The 15,702-nt window shown below is 47.0% G+C and overlaps 2 protein-coding genes across 3 annotated transcripts in view; both read left to right on the top strand.

Annotated features, from left to right (window-relative positions):
- PDE9A (phosphodiesterase 9A) overlaps nt 1-15,702 on the top strand; it is a 42,025-nt gene that overhangs the window by 15,732 nt on the left and 10,591 nt on the right. Inside the window, exons 1-6 of one of the 2 annotated variants that reach the window (XM_052674245.1) lie at nt 3,068-3,355; nt 4,154-4,208; nt 4,930-5,000; nt 7,949-8,033; nt 11,331-11,412; nt 13,655-13,729. In XM_052674245.1, the coding sequence (XP_052530205.1) occupies nt 4,979-5,000; nt 7,949-8,033; nt 11,331-11,412; nt 13,655-13,729 (264 nt within the window). In that variant the 5' untranslated portion in view covers nt 3,068-3,355; nt 4,154-4,208; nt 4,930-4,978. Of the gene's footprint in view, nt 1-3,067; nt 3,356-4,153; nt 4,209-4,929; nt 5,001-7,948; nt 8,034-11,330; nt 11,413-13,654; nt 13,730-15,702 lie in introns of those variants that run through there. The other variant, XM_052674244.1, reaches the window with a different exon arrangement.
- The window catches only part of PKNOX1 (PBX/knotted 1 homeobox 1), a 128,613-nt gene continuing 114,450 nt past the window's right edge, over nt 1,540-15,702 (top strand). Inside the window, exon 1 of the mRNA XM_052674247.1 lies at nt 1,540-1,550. The gene's annotated coding sequence lies outside the window, so the exon portion shown is untranslated. The remainder of the gene's footprint in view (nt 1,551-15,702) is intronic.

Genomic DNA, 15,702 nt, shown 5'->3' with positions numbered 1-15,702 from the left:
GAAAGGTTCTTTCCAACTCAAATGATTCTCTGATTCTTGGTTAGGCTTTTGTGAGAAAATCTAATGTCTGTGAGTACTGTTTTTCAGAGAGGGGAAAGATAGGGAAACAAACCCATTCTATGATGCACCCATGTTCCTTGTGGCAGAAGCATCTGCAGGAGAGGGCACAGCAAGGCAACATAGGAGGATGTCCAGGGAGACTCTGAGAGGCAACAGCGAGGCCCTTGTGCATACAGAGAGCAAAGGAGAGCAGCTGGAAAACAAGGAAGAACTTTATCACAGAGAGGTTTGTTGTAAGTCATAAACAGGTCCCAGGTCAACAGTGAAAGCCAGGGGACACACGTGATCACTAAGGGGAAGGAAGCTGTCTGCTGAACTATTTCCTGATCCTAACGAACTCAGCAAGAGCAGCAACACACTGCACGCATGCATGATCAGGTCAGAGGAGGGATCTCAATTGGAGTACATTTATCTGCCAAAGATTAAGAAAGGCAACTGCTGGTGGGGCTGCACCAAGGAATGCCACTGTGAAGTACCAGCAGGGAAGCCGGATGAGGGGCTTTCTAGAAAACATCCTTTTTTCTTTCTTTTTTTTCCCCCCACGTGACGCTAGCTGTATATTTTTATAAGACCATACAAGACTTTTCACACTTTCCCAAGGCCCTCATTCTTCAGCCTAGCTGACAGCCCATGGTTCTACTTTGTTCTGAATGCAGCTCACTGTGTCGACAAGGTCTCCTCTCTCTCTCCATGTTTTGTAAAACAAAACTTTCCTAAAATTTGAGCTGAAAAGGGAAGAAAAATTCTGGTGGTTGCCAAAGCATAAAACAGAGTCTGCGATGGAAAGGGGCAGAAAGCTGAACTGTGTGTGATGGAACGAGTGTTCCTTGGTGTCCGTTTCTCTTTCACATGGGTTGTCATTAATCTTAAGCATTCCTGACATTTTGCTGAGAGTAGGAAGAATGAGCAGAGTGGGAAATTGTTCTTCATTAAGAGAGAAAAAACAGTTCTGTTCTGGCCATCGCTTCTGAAACAGCTCTGCCTATGTGATTCTGCCTCCCAGAGTGACTCTTCCAAAGGCAAGGAGGGTAACCCCATTTCCACTGTGTGGGAGCTCCTGAACATCTTTCCAGCAGTCTCCCAAGCAGCTGGATGAGAGCAGCCCATGCTTCAGCAGAACAAAGGCTGTAAAAGGTGGGACTGAAAAAGATGATCCTTTGGGAGGAAAGTACATGCAGTGGCTTCCATCCAGCGGAGGAGATATCCACCAGAGTCCTACTGAGAAACTGTAGATGAACTGACTGTTCTTCATTTCCTGGCCATAGCCACGGGAGAGGGTTGGAATTAAAGAGGTTATTACTCCAGCATCTGCTGGATGCAGCTGTGCTCTCACAACCAGTTGTTTGTGAAGTTACTGCATCCACCACCTGCTGTCCCCTGCCCCTGTCTCCTTCTTTGAGGCATTTGGATTCCCAGGCAGACACTGTGTTCACCTGGTCTGCAGAGAACCTTCTTCCAACATCTCATCCCTCCCAGCAGCAGTGGGACTCTGGTCTGTGTGATCAAAGTGGAGTGGGATCACAGCTCACAAACTGATGGCGCCGCTTAGGTTGTTATTGTAGTTCAGGCACATTCATTCAATGTTGTGAAGATAGCAATTAACAAATCCTGCTGGCAGCACGCTCTTGAGAAGGAAAACTGAAGACTACAAGGCTTCTGACAGCATGGAGGAAGGACCCGTTGTGCTCAGAGGTTCTGACCCACAGTGGTCCTGCATGGGAGGAACCATGGGCTGGAGATTTTGAACCATGCCTAGGTTATCTAAGCAAGCCCAGGGATGTCACTGGGGATATCATCCAAAAGCACATGAAATCTGCTGAGCGTGGTCCCCACTCTCCCCACACCACAATTTATGGCTTATTCTTGTGGGGTCTCTAATATGAACATCCCATTTCCCATGAGACACAGAGAGAGCAGTGCTCTCACTGCTGTCCTGATGGGTCTAGAGGCCACTTCAGCACATGGGTTTCCTGGACAATTCAACGTACAGGGTCCTGTGCAGATACCTATTTGCTTCTGGTAAAGCAACAGAAGCTTCTCCTCATGTCTAAATCTTTGTATCCCTGTTTTCTTTTGGAGGCACATGCACACCTATGACTCAGATGAGAGAGAAGAGGCACAGAGCACATGAGAAAAATCCCTGTTGCCCCTGCTGCTGCCCCCATTGCTTCCTGCTGCGGGGCAGCTGCCTTGGGATGACTCACTTGTCAGGGCTTACACACGCAGCCCAAACTATCCCAAGCTGCCAAGTGAGTTTGGCACTCAATACTGTGCAAAACATGGATGCAGGCTTTATGCACATTCCTTTTCAAGGCTTCTGTCCACCTGCCTGTGTGTTTCCTAAATTCCTCCGACTGCCCGGATCCCCAAACAAACTACAGAGAGGGAAGCACAGGTGGGTGCCTCACCAAGGGCACAGCACACATGAGGACGAGGAGCAGGGCAGACACCTATGTTCTCATAGCACTGCTTGGCTATGGCAGAAAAGAGGTGGACCACCCTGTGCCCCACCAGGCAGGATGGGTGCACCCCAGCATGTCAGCCCTGAAGGCTGGGGAAAAAAAGCCCAGATTTGCAGGGCATCTGAGTTGCCTTGCTGGCATCTTGCTGCCTTGCTGCCTATAGGAGCTGCAATCCAAAGGTGGGATTGCTCCTTTCTCAAGGGAAAATTGGGGTGAAAAAGTAAAGCAACTGAGGCACATAGGTGGTATGGGCACCTGGGGTGTCAGCTCTGCCCGGAGGAGTGAGTAAAAGTGAGCAGATGCTAATGGAGTGATTGGACTTAGGTGATCTTAGTGGTCTTTTGCAACCTTAGTGATTCTATGAGCAAAAGGACACTTGTCCCTTCTATTCCACAGTAGAGGGGACAAGCACGACTTAATGCCTCATTTTCTTCTGAACTGAGATTTACCGGAGGTCCGCCCCTCCGACAGGAAGGGGGCAGAGAAATGGCTCATTGTCCCTTTAAGATGAGGCGAGCTGCCACTCTTAGTCATATATCTGCACTGCACCCTAGGGTTATAAAAACATACATCTTCGTTTTGAAAGTCTTTTATTACATCCATAAACATCAGATTGCAGCTGACTGTTCCTGGGATGAGAGCGTCCCAGTACTCCCAGTGAGTTTTGACAAGGGGAGGGAACGAGAGGCAGCCTGGCTGCTCTCTTACTGGAGCCGTGATATCGGGGACTCGCCAGCTTCCCGCACGCTGTCAGCGCTCAGAGCGGTGCCGGGGAGGACGCGGGTGGCTCTGCTAAATCTCACCACCGGACTCTCACATCGTCCCGGTGCACGGTAAGTTTTCCTTACCTCCCTAGATAGGGCACAGAGCTTGCTCCGTCAGACCTTCAGTGCTGGACTTGGGTTATTTTAGGGGTGAGGAAACTGGGAAACGGGTTTTTGTGATGGGAATGGATATCGTCTTGCAGCCAGCTGCTCTGTTGGGAGTTAAGCTGCAGCAGGAACGTGGGGGTTTGCTGAGAGCCCCCCAGTCACTGAGTGCTTGCTCCACTTTGGGACCTGAGGAAGCAGGCAGAGTGCTTTGTGCAGAAATAATCCCAGGGAGTATTCTGGCATCAGATCTGAAGGGTTGCAAATCTTTTCAACAAGTACAGGAGCTGTTATTTTGGGGAATGTCACAAGCGCTGGGCTGCATTTCTGCCTCATTCATTTTGTGCTGGTTCAGAAGTAGCTTAGGAAATGCCACTGAGGTGTTTCAGTGCAGGGAGTGCTCACTGACTTGCAGTGTGTGTACAAAGCGTGCGCACCTCCCTGCTCCCAGAGCACTGGAGCCCGGTGTCCTGGCTGGGGACACCCAAGGGATCTCTCACTGCCTTCACACCAGGTGCCTCCCAACACCCCAGCACACTCCTGGCAGAGTTTTCCTGCAAGCTGCAGGCAGTAGGGGAAAAGTGGAGCAGAGCCTAACCTTCCTGCCCCGATGCTGACACCTCTCAGAGGACCAGAGTGCCTTTTTGATTCATCACAGAGCCCCGTCTCAAAGATGCTGAGTGTCTTTCCAGTATATATATATATATTTTATTTTTTTTTTCTCACATCTCCCTTCCGTTTTTTGTTTCTTTCTTTCTTTAGAGAAAGAAGAATTGTTCCAGAATTTACTGGGACAGATTGCCGAGCAGTTCTCAAGGTAGGACGCTGAATGTCATAATTTATTTAAAATTGTGTTTCTTTCATCAGCCAGAAGTGAAACTCTGCCAGGAGGCAGAAGGGTGTTTAAGGTCTCTCTGCAGTCCCACTCCCACGCTACATTCAGGCCCCATGCACACAGCCCTCCTGCTGAGAGCAGTGCAGTATCTTCAACCAGTAGCAGCCCCGGCTTCTCTTTGATCTAAAAAGGAGATCACGTATTAAATATAAATGCTCTTATTGTGTTTCTGCCCCCTTAAGAAACAAAATAAATATTTATGTGCAGAACACAGAAATCATCAGATGTGTTCCATTTCGTCCCTTTAACACACGAAGTTCTCTCCTCAATGGAGACTTGCAAGCATCCATATAGCTGATAATTTCACCGCAGCTGCTTTCCATAGGGCAGAACAACCTCATCACATCTCATCAAACCTCCAGCATCACTCAGAGGAGAGCTCAGCACCAAGACATTGCCGTTAGGAAACGCTATGGGTTTACATTGCCTCCAGAGGGACACGACAGTGAGTTGCTGCCCACAGAAGGGTGCAGAACCACAGTGCAATCCCAGAGCCATTGCCATGAAAGATCTCCTGTCCCTTATGGCAGTCCCAAGTGGTCTGATCGACCCACTGGGAAGCATGGAAGGTTCTGGCAGTTGGCAGCTAGGGTTGACGCAGCTCTAACTGTATGACATTAATGCATGGGGGTTTTCTTTCCAGGGTTTTTAAAATCAATGAACTGAAAACGGAAGTAGCTAATCACTTGGCAATGCTGGAGAAAAAGGTGGAACGTGAGTGTCCCTTTGCTGCCATCGTGCTGTCTCATCCCAGGGCACCCCTCCTGCAACCCTGACCTCCCCATCCCCAATTTCGGCCCCCCTGCCACTCCATTATTTCTGATAACTCTATGTCACCCTCCTTCTTCTGCTTTTTTTCATGCTGGGAATGGGGCTGGACTATTTTCCATGTGCAGCAGAGCAGATCCTTATCCCCAAGGGCTACTTCTTGTCACTGCAAGCCCTTGGGGTCCTGTCCATCCCCTGGGCCACATGCAGCAGGCTCACCTATCACTTCCAGCTCACCTAGCTTGTTGAATGAGCTGACAGTGACACGGTTGTTTTTAGTTGCTGTGCAACAACAAAGTAAAGTTCATCTGGCCAAAGAGCTCCTTTTCTTTCCAGGCAGCATCCTACTTCCATTCTTCAGTCTGTTAGTGTAGAATGGGCCCAAGAAACGCAGGGTAGGAGGGTGAATAAGGCACTGTCACATGGTGCAGTTTCAGCTGCCAAAGGCCACATCCTCATTGAGATGCAGCATTTAAACTTCACTGCCTCTACAGCTGCAGAAAACACTTTCTCACTGGGCTGGCTGGAGAAAAAAAGAAAAAAATCGAAGCTAAAAAATAAACCAACAAACCAACAACAAAGTTTCTGGTTCATGGAAAGAGTTTTTTTTCTTGAAATTTCTCCCAACCAGAAGCCACCTCGACCCCACAGCTGCTCAGTGAAAGAGATGCCTTTGTCAGCAAGGCGCGGAGAAAAATGTCCTTCTCCAGGGACAGCCCTTCCAAGGTCACCTCTGTCAGCCCCAGGCGGTGCAGGCACCCTGCTGCTCAGTGTGGGGCCTCCGAACTGCCATGGAGCCAAACATACAGCTTTCAGCTCCAGGCAGAGCAGAAAGGAGGGAGAGCCCCCGATCCAAGCTGGGATCCCAGAGACTGCTCCAAGAGCCCTGCTGCAAGGCTGGACACAGTCCAAGGATTTCTTTAGACAGCACAGGGTCTTTTCAGAGCGTATTTCTTAATGCAGGATAATATAATGGGCCCTTCATCAGCACACATGATGAGGCCATTTATTATTTGCAAACAAACTGGGAAAAGAATTGTGCTTTTGTTTTACCTCCTTTGGAGATCCCTTTCCCACCATGCTCACGTATGAGCTCTGAGACTTCTACAGTGGGATGTGTGTGCAGGAGCAAGTGCTCACAACAGGACCATCATCTCACACAGCCCATATGCAGCAGTGTGTTTGAGGGATCTTTTAAGGCATTTTTTAGACCTAGTCTAAAGCCTGTGAGTTCTCCTTGGAAAAGTTCTCTGTGCAAGGAAGGCACTGGCAGTGATTCATGCTGTAGTTCCTCTTTCTTTGGAGCAGAGAAAACTCTTTACACACCATCTACCTTAAGAAAATAACTGTGTAAATTCTCTGCTCCCCTACAGAGGATTTGGAAGCAAGTTAAAGAGACTCAATAGGAAAAATGCTCAAGGCTGCCATTTTGCACCACATACCCCTTCCCCCTGCAGCCGCCTGCCCCCTGCCCTGTGGGGCTGTAACCTTGCTCTGCTCCCACTGCTTCCCATGGGCACCATACAGCATCTGGTTTCTGTCCTCACATTGAAGTTGCCGAAAGAAATTGCTTCCAACAGCTCTAGGCAAAAATATGCATTCATCTGAAAATGGGATTTGGAAGTGGCTAGTATCTCCATAGTCAAGCATAAATCACAGAATCACAGAATTAGAGAACTACAGAATGATTTGGGCTGGAAGGGATCTCAGAGCCAATGCCACCTCAACCCCTGCCATGGGCAGGGCTGCCCCTGCCCCCATCAGCTCAGGATGCCCAGGACCCCATCCAATCTTGCCTTAAGCACCTCCAGGGATGGGGCATCCAAACCAAACCCCTACCCCTTCCCTCTCCTGATAGGCAAAATTTTTGACCTGGTTCAACCTCTTTTTTTTCCCCCCTTCCCTACTTCTTCATCCAGGACCGGCCTTTGCAATTACCTGCACAAAGAAAGACAGTCTTTTCTTATAAGCAGAGCTGTGGCCTTCCAAGACAGCTTTTGATCACTTGGATGCTCCCCTCCAGATCAGTGCAATTCTATAATTCTATGATTCTGAACAAAGGAGCTGTGAAATGATGGCATGTGAGTGACATGGCCTTCACAGGTGGTGCCATGTTCCGTCCTTGAGCACACTGGTAGCTCACAAGAGGGAAGGGAGGACATTCTCACCCTCGCTTTGCGTGGGGCTGTCCCAGCTGCATGGCCCGAAGTGCTGCAGCACAATCAGGCAATCAAACTTCTCGCCTCGTGGCTTTTCTAATTGCACAGAGAGGGCATATAGGATTTTCTGTGTCGCATGCAGAAATAACCTTTGATTACAACATTGATTGGCAAAGGCAAGCGACGGATCTTCAATACACATAAAAATGAAATCAATGGTTACAGCCAAAACTTTTCGACATTTCTCTCTCTCTTGCAGTTTCACTTTGGACTCTCTGCGCCCAGCAATGCCTCTCAGAGCCTCTCAGTGCTCTGCATGACCTTTCAAATTAAAACTTTTCATCTTAATGGGAATTCTAATCCCGCTGGGACGCGTTTGCCGAGCTGCACTTATCATCCCAGAAGGGGTTTTGCTCAGGATTTCCTTTGATTCCTGCTCTACAGCAGAGAAGTGAAGGCATTAGAACAAGCTGGCTGCTGCTCACAATTGCGGGAAAGCTGAGGCGCTGAGGCCAGTCTGCGAATTAAAAAGCTCATGCTACTATCTAAAGCTGGCAGCCAAGAATGCCTGTGGGCTTCCATGACACACTGCTTTGGCAGCATCCATGTGTGTGGGGCTCACCGGCTATCTGGGCTGCTCCCTTATTGAAGCCCTTTGAAATTCTGCACAACTGTGAAAGGAGAGCCTTCGGATTTTGCCACGGTAACACCCCTGGTGTTTTCCTTTGTTGACAGTGGAAGGCCTGAAAGTTGTGGAGATTGAGAAATGCAAGAGCGATATTAAAAAGATGAGGGAGGAAATGGCAGCAAGAAGCAGCAGGTAAGTTCTGCGCCAGTCCTAGCAGAGCAATAGGCGGCTGCTTTCAGGCCCTCCTGCAAGATATCTGCAGGATCCAGCTGCCTGCCAGGCTTAGAAGGATGGAAATAAGGAAACAAACATTGCATGAATTTAATATTTGTGGATCTAGTGCCATTCATCTGTTCAAATAGTTGGAGCCCTGTGAATAGAGAAGCAGGTCTTGTAATGGAAAGTGATGTTCCACCATGCAGAATGGGAATTCTTCTTCCAGATGTATGGGGAGAGGAGGAATAGGATGAGGGCTTCTGCTGAGTGTTGTGCTTCCATGGGTGTTGCATAGAGCTCAAGTTAGTTCTGGTAAGATTCAAACTACATTCTGGGAATATATGTGTAACCGTTTTTCTAATTATGATCTCATGCTATTATACAGTATCCATTTCAATTCTGACAAGAAATCGGGAATGAATTTTTTACTTTGAGGGCTTGCTGTTGTTTTCAAGACTGGTTTTGCTGCAATTAAAAGAACTGCAGAAAAATATGCACTTTGCAGGGGATGTGGTCTCAGCCAATGGCTCTGCCCCAGTGTCACTGGGAAGCCCACGCAGGATGAGCACATCGTCACTAAGAGGCCATGGGCACTTCTGGGGGGGTCACTGGAGAGATGCTCCTTGCTCAGAGTGCAGACAGAAGGGGCTTTGCAGCAAGGGTAGCTCTGTGTGCTGGTGGCTGCTTGTTTTTTATTTAGGGTCAAATTTGGTGGCCTTTAATCAAAACTATTTCCTATTGCTGGGAATGCTTATAAACATCACTATCCACATACGCCAGGAGGCAAGGTGTTAATGCAGTCCTGTTAGGAGTAAGGCCAAATTCAGATATTGTACTAGCATCACTGCAGAGTAATGCTATTAACCTCAGGAGACCTTCTCCAGATGCACACCAGTATGACAGATTGCAGGCTGCCTCATGTCCCTTCTAGGTGTGTGAGGAAATCTCTTTAGGAAAGTTGAGTAAAGCCAAAAAGCAATGCTTGCAAGTTCACATTCTCAGGACAGCTGCCACAAGCTTCAGGAAGTACAAGGCAGTTCCAGCAGCCATGAGTCATTCCTCTCCCAGGTTGCCTTTTTACAGCCTATGTTCTGTAACACAAACAGCAACCTGGTAACAGAACAGCAGGAGCAGGGAGTGCTGCATCTGCCCTGCACAACTGGCCCCAGCCAGGCTGGCTCCTGGTGCCCCTTGTCTCCTGCTGTAAGCAGGGGCTCTAGATGGCCTGGCTGCTATGAGATCCCCATTGGGACAAGCACTGGCTCCCCCTCCCAACAGGCTCATAGAATCACAGAATCATTAAGGTTGGAAAAGAGCTCTAAGATCATCTAGTCCAGCCATCAACCCATCACCACCGTGCCCCTAACCACATCCCTAACAGTGAACAACTGTGTTGAGAAAAATCACCATGCATGTGAAATGTGTATCTCTACCCTGCAGAGCAGCAACCCCACTTGCATCCACTCAAATTGTGTTTTTTTCCCAGTCTGTTTTTGTGTTCATGCTGGCACATGCTATTAGCATTGCAGTGCACTTAAACTCATGATCATCTGCAGATACAGATTTACATTTCTAAAGGTCCAATGTACCCCAACTCTGTTCTGTTCCCCAGTGTGGCCAGATGAAGGCTTTAATGTTTTATTGCAGCTGGGAAATATGGGCAGTTGTCTGGCCCAAAGCTAGAACAGCTTCATTTAGGTCAAGGAGTGCCCCGATCTCCTTACTTTGACCCCACTAACACCCCTCACAGCAGAATTTTGAAGAAAACGTTTTAAAAATGATGAAGAGAGCTTTTCTCCAGCTAATAATTCCCTTGAACAGGGCAGCGGGAGGCAGAGGGTGGTGAGGCTCTGGCACAGCTGCCCAGAGAAGCTGTGGTGCCCCATCCCTGGAGGCGCTCAAGGCCAGGTTGGATGGGTCCCAGGGCAGCCTGAGATGGGGGCAGGCAGCCCTGCCCACGGCAGGGGTTGGGGTGGTGTGGGCTGTGAGGTCCCTTCCAACCCAAACCATTCTGTGATTCTGTGACATATCTCTGCTGGCAGATTAAAAAAAAAAAAAAAAAAATTGTATCAGAGGTCAACTTTAAGAGCAGAAAAATAGACCTGATCAAATTCCCAATGGAGAAGATGCTAAGAAGAGATGTGAAATCTGTGAAATTCTGAAAAAAAAATAGGGTCAAATCATGCAGCTGGCTTTGTTTGTCAGGGAAGCTGAAAAATGAGAAGGGGTGATCCAAATGCTAGGACTGGTGGGAGAAATGCAAAATGCAAGATCAACATCACATGAGAGTTATCAAAGCCCATGTGATCAGCTACTGCTGAAACATATGCTGAGCTAAAAACCTCTATGTGATTGCCGGGGGACACTCTATGGAGCCATCATTTTTATTGCGCCCCTGTGGCTACGAAGCTGCTTCTGCAGCTGGCTACAATTGCAGCAGCGTAGATGTCCTGCAAAGACTGTTGGCATCTCCCACCATCAGATCAGCCCTCTGCTCAGATGGGATAAAACAAGCTTGGTGCTTCTAAACTTTGAGGAAGGGTAGGCAGCTGGCATCTGTGTTAGTGGAATCACAGAATCATAGAATCATTTCAGTTGGAAGGAACCTTTAATGGCCACCTGGCCCAACTCCCCTGCAATGAACAGGGATACCTACAGCTACACCAAGTTGCTCAGCATCCCATCCAGCTGACCTTGAATGTCTTCAGGGAGGGGGCATCCATCACCTCTCTGGGCAATCTTTTCTAGTGCTGAATATCCAGCTAGTGACCAGGAAAATGTTAACTACCTGTAATTGCTAACAGTGATTCCCATTCTCCAAGATTAGGGAGCCAAGCAGACCATGCCTGCTGAGTTTGGTGCCTCAGTGCTGCTGTCCCACCTGGGGGAAGGCAGTTGAGTTGGTCTGGCCATCAGAACAGATGGTTACCAGTTCTGACGCAGTCTTAGGGTCTTCTGGAGGTCTCCATCATGGCATCTGCAGACATAAGATGCTCACTGAAAGAAAAGTTACTTGGTTTAAGTAGAAGCAGTGGAGTATCTATGTGTGCTCCTTGCTCAAATTCAAATTCACAGAGAAAGAGCGAGAAGGGCAATGGGCAAGAAGAGAAAATCCTGCAGAGGATCACACTTTTAAAGCTTTTGAGCAGCAGCAAAGTAGAAAGAAGTTAGGAAAAGGCACGGCTCTCCAGGCAGTGTTAACTATGATACCTCAATACTTCTGGCCATTATTGAGGCACTGTGGTTTTTCATTCCCTGAATATTTCATTTCAGGACTACCTGTCCCTGCAAATACAGCTTTTTGGATGAAAACAAGAGGCCAACACCCCGGCGAGATGTGCCATCCTACCCAAAGGTATGGTGCAATGCTTGCTTTCACCACAGCCTTGACAAATGCTGGTTTATGTTGCCTGTCTCCTCACTGCCCATCTCCTAGCTCTGCTAAACCCATGGCCTGATCCAAAATCACTGGAAGCTAAAAGAAAAGCAGTCATTGCCCATGGGAAGCTTACAGTCGGCTCCTCAGTAATTTTTAATTCTTGAAAGCTCATTTGTGATTGAGGTGTTAATGAATATTTTGCATCTGTCAACATTAAGTGCTATTTTGTTTAGTTGTTTATTCTGCATTCACGTAGCAAATAATCAGACAGGCCTATAGTGCTGTGTTCTAATTAAAAACAGTGCTGCTGCCAGGTTTCTCCTAATGGATTATTTCTTAATTTAAAAAGTAATTTATGGGGATGCTTCACCCAAGGAAACAAAGAGAAAATGGATTCTTTCTAGGCCATTTCAGTCTTCCTGCAAAAAGTGGTTAGTGTATTTGCGAGAGAAAACTGCAATACTTGTAGAAATACAAACCTACAGTGATGAATGTGGATGGAACTATGAAGCACACCAGACCTTCAATCCTTGCACCAGCCACCTTTGCCCAAAGGACTTATTCAGAGCTACCAGGTGTGCTCTGCTCCATGCCCAGCACACACCTTGACAAAACACCAGCTCATTTTGTGTGCAAACAACACAAAGCTGCCTTGGTTGCTCTCAAGGCATGTAATGTGGACATGCATCCTTGCATATTGGTCTTTAGAGCTTTAGAGAGTAGCATCACGAAACACCTTATATTTCTTTTCATTAACTTTTACCCGTTAGTCCTGAGTTCCTGACACTAACGCATGTTTCCATAAAACATATCAGTTGTAAAACTGATTTCCTTCCCTTGATAAGTATATAGGTCAGATCAACTTCTTTAGATCAATTGCTATTATATTAGGACCTTGAATTAACAACTACAGTTGTACTGAGTGATTGCAGGGTAAGCCAGTAGTCTGTATTGCCCAGGGACCAAAACTCACAGGGATTTTAGTTTCAGAGGGAGCTTGGCTTCTGTTAGATGAATTTGGTAGATTCATTATTACTTGTCAGGGACTGGATTTGTCCAGTTTCAAGTGAGGCTAATAATTGATGGATCCGCTGAAAGGAGATGTTACTAAATAACAAATCAGTACAACCAATTCATTTCTTGCAGAACATCAGATTACATGAACATTATATATTCAGAAGCAAAAATAACTGACTTCTTGAGAAGGAACATTCATCTTCAGTGTTATCTTCCTTAAGTATCAGCAACTTGAGACTCGGAAAATTTTGTTCACTTGCTCAGTGCAGTAAGCCCAAACTAATTAGAGACAGCCACAGTAAATGGGCCAATTAAAGCTACAAGGCTTTTGTGTCCCAGAGAGACTCTGATCAACAGAGCTTCAAAAATGTGATTCAGGAAAGAGCAGCTATGGACTGGTCTTTTAGCCCTCCACGTTCCTTCTTTTTATTTCATAAACAAATTGTAACTGACCAATGAGCTCCATTTTGTTCAAAGCCTCTGAGCATAACAATAAAAAATTGCTCTAACCACGCAGGCTGACAACCACTTTGAAAACATGGGCATTCTTGAAAAAAGTACTCAAAGTGAGAGCATAAATCACTCCAAAGCTGATGTATCACATCCACCAGCTAATTTAGCACTACAAGCACCAGCTCTGCAGCATCCCTCCGAGACCAGCTACACCATGTGTTGCAATACTTCGTGCTAGTGCAGCCAGTCTGCGCCCTGTATCCTTTGCAAATTTACCCTCGAGCCCACCCGTAACGCCTCTGCTCTCCTCTCTTTCTTCCAGACCCCTCCCTCCTGTTTCCCAGGTAACAGCGATAGGACAAGAGGGAATGGCCTTAAAGTTGTGCCAGGGGAGATTCAGTTTGGATATTAGGAAAAATTCCTTCTCAGAAGGAGTGTTGAGGCAGTGGCACGGGCTGCCCAGGGAGGTGGTGGAGTCACTGTCCCTGGAGGTGCTCAAGAACTGTGTGGATGTGGCACTGAGGGACGTGGGCAGTGCGCATGGTGGAGGTGAGCTGGTGATTGAACTGAATGATGCCAGAGGTCTTTTCCTACTTAAGATTCTATGATTCTATCTCAGCCAACCAGCAGTGAGCCACTGGGCAAGTAGAAGATGTGTTGCTCTTTCCTTGGGAAATGCAGCTAAATCCCCTGTGGATGGGACTAGTTAAGGGGCCCTCACTAACTCTGGCTACCTTTCTGTCCACAGTACATGCTGTCCCAGGAGACCATAGAAGCACTTCGGAAACCAACATTTGATGTCTGGTTGTGGGAGCCCAATGAGGTATTGATGCCCTGCTAAGCTAGTTTTGCTGGCTTTCTGAGAGCCAGCAAAGCCAGAGGAATCCGTTCAAATAGGCCTGAGCATTTTTTTCTTTCCCCTGCCCTTTGCCCAGTGTATTTTTTTTTCATTCTCATTTCACACCATAATACAGCACTTTTCCCTAACAGATACCTGATATGCTGATTGTGATACTCCAACTTCTCTTTATTTTTCCTTTAATCTCTTCCTAGTAATGTCCCAGAGTGACCATTCCACAATCGTTTCTGCCATAGGAGCTCTCCCGTGCTGTTTGGTCTGAACAGTTCCATCCCTAACAAAGTACATGCTTCAGGGCACCAGCACTAACTTTGCTTAAATCAGTGGAGCTTTCTGCTGCCGCATGAAGGCAGGCAGAGCTGCATGCATTGATTCACATCCCTTTAGGAAAGGGTTTTTCTGCAGGGCATTGTGAAGGGGCTGCATGAACTTATCAGTCTATACTTACTGATTTATCTTCTTATTTTTCTTATTGCCGTTGCTGGGTGGTTCTAGAAGCATCTCCAGCTGCAGTTACCTTAATTACTGTCTCAATAAGAAACATACAAAAGTCATTCTGACTCTATAGTAACATGACAAGGAAAAACACCCCATGCTTCTCCTACAGAAGCAGCCTATTTCCAGCAGGATGTTGCCTCTGACTGATGGGAGAACAGAGGAACTCTCTGGTACCTTTGGGTCAGTCTCCCTGGCAGAGGCTGGCAGAGTGTCCCTTGGTCTTTGTCAAGCCATGGCTGGTGTTCACCACTTACTTCCCCATCCTTTTCTTACATACCACAGCCATACAAGATGGCTCGCCTCCAGATTTTGAATGGCTGTCAATTCTTTAAAGCAAGACAGAATTATGACCTGCCAGGTGAACCACAGCATTTTGGCTCATTGGTTTGGCTATTAAGAAAGAACGGGGACAAACCACAGACAAAAACCATTATCTACGGATTCTTGTGTGCTGAGACATAGAGTTTTAGCACAGTAACTCATTCAAAGTACTAGGAAACACTATCTGGTGGCGTGAAGGAGGCTAACAGGAGGGTGAGGAGATCAGGCATGCTCTGAGAGGAGGCCTGCTGCTCTGCAATAATATGCTGTTCAAGCATGAGAGCAGGGCACCATATGGGTTTGTCTCAGCCTTTCTGCTCTGGTTCATGTTTACAGGAAATATTTCAATTCTGTCAATGCTTATTTAGCAGTGAGCATCTGCCCATGTGCTCCATGTAGAGCAGGCAGGCTGCAAACCCTAATTTCTGTGGTTCAGATGGGCTAAGAACAAGTCAACAGATCTACAGCAGAATCCTGGCCACGTGGTGTGGCTTCTGATCTTGTAAGAAAATCTTTTTCTTTCTGTTTGAATGACTCAAAGCCAGCCCCCTTGGTACTGCATGAACTCTGTGTATTCCCTGGGTAAGCATAAAAATTCAATAGATGAAAACTTTTTTCTTTTTTTTTCTGGAGAGTTTAAAAGAGACCCAATATCTCCAAGGCCACATTTGTGACATTACACTCAACATATTAAAATTCCTGGATCAGTCCACAGTCTGAGAACCATAGTCTGAGATCAGAGAACAGGCCAATATAGTGAATGCATTTATCCTCTGTAGATTTTGCCTTCAGAGATGGAAATATGAATAACATGCACTCCTGAACTCCCAGTAATCTGTTCATTTCTAGTAGGTGGCGGCTGCTGTGCTCCCAGATACCTAATTATTGATACCCTTCATTTGCAATATTTTCCAACCCTGAAAATGAGCTGGGAGCAGCAGTGCCTGCCTTCCCCTTCCTGTTGCAGATCAGATGCATTCAAAGGAGCAGCCCACCTGTGCATCGTAGCTTCTAGGAGTCCCAGCTAGAGCTTAGGGTGCTCACAAACCTCCAGTTTTGTAGCGTTGAAACCAGAGGTCTTCTATTGGAAAGGAAATCTGTATTAAAAAAGTTGTTTA

Source organism: Tympanuchus pallidicinctus, unplaced genomic scaffold (assembly GCF_026119805.1).
Source record: "Tympanuchus pallidicinctus isolate F22 unplaced genomic scaffold, pur_lepc_1.0 scaffold14, whole genome shotgun sequence".
Lineage (NCBI taxonomy): Eukaryota > Metazoa > Chordata > Aves > Galliformes > Phasianidae > Tympanuchus > Tympanuchus pallidicinctus.
Note: the sequence above shows the minus strand (reverse complement) of the source record. Positions and strands in the feature narration are given on the sequence as shown.